The sequence below is a fragment of the Austrofundulus limnaeus genome, unplaced genomic scaffold, assembly GCF_001266775.1.
Source record: "Austrofundulus limnaeus strain Quisiro unplaced genomic scaffold, Austrofundulus_limnaeus-1.0 Scaffold173, whole genome shotgun sequence".
Classification (NCBI taxonomy): Eukaryota; Metazoa; Chordata; class Actinopteri; order Cyprinodontiformes; family Rivulidae; genus Austrofundulus; species Austrofundulus limnaeus.
Window position 1 is genome coordinate 784,910 of NW_013952575.1, and position 5,677 is coordinate 790,586.

Genomic DNA, 5,677 nt, shown 5'->3' on the forward strand with positions numbered 1-5,677 from the left:
ATTTATTTATTTATTTATTTATTTATTTATTTATTTATTTATTTATTTATTTGTTTGTTTGTTTGTTCATTACACACCTGCCACTGTGGTGGGTGCATTGTTCAGATCTACACGCCTCTTCATAATTTGGCCAGTGGCGGGTGCTAATTTCCACCCCTGGTCCCAACATAGCATTTCAACCAGTTTGATGTCTAAATTTTAACTGGAGTTCAGCAACATCTTGATTCTTTTCTTTGTCAGCTGTTCTGTTGTGTATTCGCTGCTGTGTTTGGGATCACTGTCCTGCCAGGAACTTTAATCTGCCAACTGAGGCCTGTGAAGTTTCAGCAGCTTATTTTTGGCAGTGTCCTGACCATTGCACAGTTTGACTTTTGAGGTGAATTTGGTGGGACCTCCACTCATCAGAAACCTTTCAGAGGTCTTCAATCAAAAAGAAAAAATAAGTAGGTCCTCTGGACGGGTTCTTCTTTAGTGAAATGTTTCATCTCTCCTCCAAGAGACTTCATCAGTCTGATGAGTTTCAAGTGAAACTCAGCCTTATAAGCCCTACCTCCACCTGGACAAACAGGTTAGTCATGTGCAAAATGCGGTCTTCAATGTTTTCTACTTGTGAAAAATGTTTCTCTTTGAAGACTGATGAACTCCAAATTGTTAGGAAATCACCTTTAACCATTCTCAGATATAGGAACAGCAACAGTTGCATCTCTGTTGTCGTTGCTGATGGGTTTTTTTTCTGCCTTGGTATTGTGTTAACACACCTGTGTGACCAAACCTGCAAACCTGAGGTCATTGTGATCAGTGTTTCAGTACATTTGATCAACAGAACCTGGCTGATTTTTAACCTCTTAAGTCATGAAAACAGCAGAATCGACTTGTTTGTTTTATTATTTTTTACATGCCTTTTTCCTTAACATTAATTTTGTTTAGTAAATAATTATATGTTGGACTTTCTTATGGTGTTTCTGCATTTGTAAAGGTGTAGAGCCTGGTGTCCTGATACATAAAGTTTAAGGTTTCAAAAGGTTTGAACTGTCTTTTGACATGACTAAGTGGGCTAGGGTTTTTTGAGGACTTATTTTTTTCTCATCATCATAAAGCTGCAGGAAGAACGCCAGCTCACATGGGATCAACAACAAGTAGAGTTGGAGGGTCAGCTGGACGACTTTGAAAAACAGCAAAATGAGGTTCTTAGCAGTGCAGAAAAGGTAAAAAATATTGCTTCCTTTTTTTTTTTGGATCACCATTAGAATTTAAATCTGTTTTGCAACAAAAATGCTGAATTTCCAGCTATAAATAAGTTTAAAACATTCATGAAGTAACATTTTTCCTACTTTCCTAATAACAATTTTTAAAACATTTCTTTAGTTTGATGAATGTACAGAATCCCTCCCAGACCCGATGCTGCCTCTTGCTCATCAGTTAGAGTTTGCATTTGGTAAAATCAGAGAGCACGTCCGCACCCGTTTGGAGATTCAGGCCACGTGCAAAAGTTTGACCAAGGCACAGTATTCAGTCACTGCTGACAGATTTAAGCTAAATGCAAAGCACCACTCGTCGTGTTGACGTTTGCTCCTTTTTGTTTGACAGAAGTTGAAAGAGAAAGAAGACGCTCTGTGGAAAGCAGAACAGAACATCGTATCCAGGGATAAGGTGATTAACGAGCTGCGTCTCCAGCTCCCAGCGGCCGCTCACACAGAACGCCTGCTTGTCGACCTTTGTGAGCACAAAGAGATGCAGTCTGATGGTCAGCCTGCGCTCAAACTGGCCCATCAAACCATCAAGGACCTCCAAGCTCGACTCGACAAAAAAGAAGATGTTCTAAAGAAATATCAAAACCAGATGGCTCAGACTAGACAGGTGCAGTAATACTATTTTAAACATTTAATTGTTGCTTTGCTGTTTTTATGTGCAATAATGTAAAAATACTAGGGGTGCATTGCTGTGTCTGGGTGGTTAGGGCAGTGTTTCCCAAAGTTGGGGTCGGGACCCAAAGTGAGGTCCAGAAACATCAAGGTGGGGTCCTGACAAGATTTTCTGAATTAATTACATTTTTGCCTTAGTTGTTACAAAGGAGTGAGGTTAGTATATTTAAAATGGATAAATGTAGTATAAAAATATTGTTACTATGCCCGTGTTTTGTTGACCTGATACAAATGTTTATCATCCAAAAATAGTTGGGGGCACAGGTCTCTGCTACTGTTATTTTGTGGGTCAAAAGCTGAAAAGTTTGGGAACCACTGCTTTGGTTCCCAAAGTTGGGCTTGGGACCCAATTATGGGTCATGAAGCACCTTGGATAATCTCCAGAAATCAATTTAAAGGGTAATAAAATAATTGCTGATGTAATATTTTCCCTATAATTATTACAAAAATGCAAAATAAGTATAAATAAGTATTTATATTTGTGTACAAGCTGTTTAGATTGTCAAAAAGCCTGTGTTTTTAGGGTTATTAACGAAGTTCGTGGTGTACTCAAACTAGTAATATTTGGGGTCACAAGTTTTTGCCATGGGTATTTTGTGGGTTAGAAGATTAAAGTTTGGGAACTACTGGGTTAAGGGACTCGTCCTCCAATGAGAGAGTTGGCGGTTCGATTCCACCGCTGTTCAGTCGCATGTCGAAGTGTCCTTGGGCAAGACATTCAACACCTACTGCTTCCTATGTGTGTCCCATCAGTGTACGAATATGATTTAAAGCACTGATTAGTCAGTCTGTTTATACTGGTCAGTTACAGAAGCTGCTGAATGATCTGTGCTTTTACATGCAGTCTCCAATAACACCGGGAAAAGTAGCTAGATTTGTCGCTAGTTGCTTTTTGAAAAGAAAAACAATGTTAGAGGGGTCTGAAAACTTGCAAAATACAAAATATAGTGACAAAGTCACTAAATCATAATGTAATATCATAATGATAAACTCAGGTGCAGCCTGTGTACACACTTCCTTGCAAAGGGCTTTTTTCATGCAATTCCCACAATACATATATTTGAGGGATGTACCATAATGATTTACAAGAAGTAGTTTTCTTTACGCTCTTTCTTCTGTAGATGTTAGCCAAAAACAAAAGCATGAACACTTTCCTCAAGATTGGTTGTGTACACTGTATTTGTCATCTAGTTTGGTATTTGACTGAGATGTGTATCATGAAAGTTCAGTACAAATACGTGTACTGTTACGCCCCTAGTAAACTGTAATCTTACTGCTGAAATTAAACAGTAATGTAAAAATGTTACTCGGCACCTCTATCCTGTATACTTTATCAAGAACTAAGAAGACGTAAAAGGTTTTTCTTCAGTAAAGGTCGAGGTTTTTACGTTTTTCTTTGATCTATTTAAACTTTTTACTGCCTTTTTTATTTCTATGGAACTCCACTGTGTTCATACCAGGATCAAGAGGAAACAATAAAGAGGCATCAGGAAGAGCTGAGAATCCTGCATGAGAAGTTGGACATACAGACAGATACCTCACTGAATCGCTTCAAACAGACAGCAATGGTAAAGTTTTAGTTGAACAATCTTTTTTTTTTCTCTTTTACCTGATGTTGACTGTTGGGTTTCATATCCCCTCCTTTTCCCCTGCTTTAGGAACTGATGAAAAAGCCCACTCTCAGGGTACCAACGCCCAAGCACCTGGAGCGTCTGGCTGAATTGGAGCAGATTGTGGCCGAGCAGGAAATTTCTCTCAGCTCCATGACGGAGAAGCTGAAGCTGACCACAGCTGAGCTGGAGCGACAACGGAGCATTGTGACAGCACAGGCTAGGAAACACGCTGATGAAATGAAAAAGTGATTAACTTTTTTTTACATTTGACAATGATAAACTTTAAACTTGTATTGAAGTAAATGAACCAAAGTAAAATCTTTAAATAAACTTGTTTGATGTTAAGATTAATGGGATATTCTTACAGAAAAGCATTGCATTCACAAAAAAACAAGTAAATAAAAAAGACACTATCTTGTAATTGCGAGAGAGATCCTGATCTCACAATTAAGAGATAAGATCTCATAATTTCGAGAAAGGATGCCACAATTACGAGAAAATATCTCAGAATTACAAGAAAACAAGTGAAAAGTAGGACTCCTTGAGGATCTAGGATTTTGAGCAGGTACCAGATGTAAAAACTGGAACTATTGTTTTGAGTTTATGTTCCACCCGGATATGTTAATGTGTGATAATGAATGCACAAGTGCCCGGACTGAGCTGTATATTTTTACTCACCTGAGTTTAATAAAGTTATGACCGCAGGGTTGAAACAGGACTATGTGTGGTCTTTGTGTACGTACAGGACGTAATATAACACCGGACAGTTCTTTGGGACACCACCAAGCCACTCTGGGATCTTTTCAGATCCATTAGCTACTGATATGAAGCATCTTGCACTGGTTTAATGGCTCCTGCAGGGAGAGAGCAACTTCCAGCAGGTCAGAGTGGGCTTTTAGCCTGAACAACCCCAAGGATTTAAGATTCCTGGCAACGTCGACATACTGACATTAATGCCATCTGCATTAAGTAAACTCAGTTTTTCCCAGTGTCTCACACTTATGAGAAATTAAAAACAAATCAAATCCAATGGTGCAGTTATTGTCCACTTTTCTTGTAGTGTTGGTCATCTATGACTCCTAAATCTTTCTCATAATTACGAGATCAGGATCTCGTAATTATGACATCTTATCTTGTAATTATGAAATCTCATAATTACGAGGTCCGGATCTTGTAATTACGAGATCAGGACTCTTTTTTTTTCTTTGGTGAATGCAGTGCTTTTCCATAGATTCTTAACATTGTCAAACAAACAAAATACAAAATCTCTTAACTCTTATTCAACCACATTATATTTCCTTGGGTTGGCTTTAATTTCATCATTACCTCACATGGAAAGTTATTTCTTTCATGATACTTGAAGTGACAAGCAACTTGTGCATGTTTTGTTTGATTTTGCTTTGTCAGAACTGTTCTGTAGAGTAATCTTTATAGTTTCATTGACTGTAAGATTTGTGTGATTTTAAAATCCATTCTCACATAATCCTTTACAATCCTTCACTTCAAATCATGGATTAAAAGAAAACTTTTAATACATGACATGGTATGTTCCATATACATGTATTAGGGGTGCAGTACATGCATCTGAATTGAATTGTTCAATACAGTGCTCTAGGTTTAATATGCACTATGTATCGAACAATATAGATTTTAAAATTTCATTTTATCAACTTGCGCTGTGTTGAAGAATCAGTGGATCTGTTTTCGACTACCGTAATCCACGTAGGCTGCATTATCAAGCTTAGATCCACTGAGAAAGTTGCGGTTTCAACAACATTTACTTTAAAAACTGTTCTTTTGAAGTTAAACAAATGTTTATAATTAATTTCAATAAATTATGAGTTAATAAGGGCATTAAAATTTAACTTTTTTTTTGTATATATACGTATATACAGTATATAGCTTGCCCTACTACTTTTCCACTTGGATGGTTCCACTTCACTTCAAACTTGGGTCCTGGGAGCTTGAGGGTTCTGAACAGTGTCTTCACTGTTCTTCTGGATTGTGTTCCTCTTGACAGAAATCTCTGAGGTTGTTCCTTAGTGTACAGGTGCTGGTCATAAAATTAGAATATCATGAAAAAGTAGATTTATTTCAGTAATTCCATTTAAAAAGTGAAACTTGTATATTATATTCATACAT

General features: G+C 37.4%; 1 protein-coding gene across 2 annotated transcripts in view; it reads left to right on the forward strand.

Annotated features, from left to right (window-relative positions):
• cep290 (centrosomal protein 290) overlaps positions 1-5,677 on the forward strand; it is a gene marked incomplete in the record, with an annotated part of 103,571 nt that overhangs the window by 62,800 nt on the left and 35,094 nt on the right. For both annotated transcript variants that reach the window (XM_014017619.1, XM_014017618.1), the window contains 5 exon segments: positions 1,098-1,205; positions 1,366-1,500; positions 1,588-1,857; positions 3,383-3,490; positions 3,581-3,780. In XM_014017619.1, the coding sequence (XP_013873073.1) occupies positions 1,098-1,205; positions 1,366-1,500; positions 1,588-1,857; positions 3,383-3,490; positions 3,581-3,780 (821 nt within the window).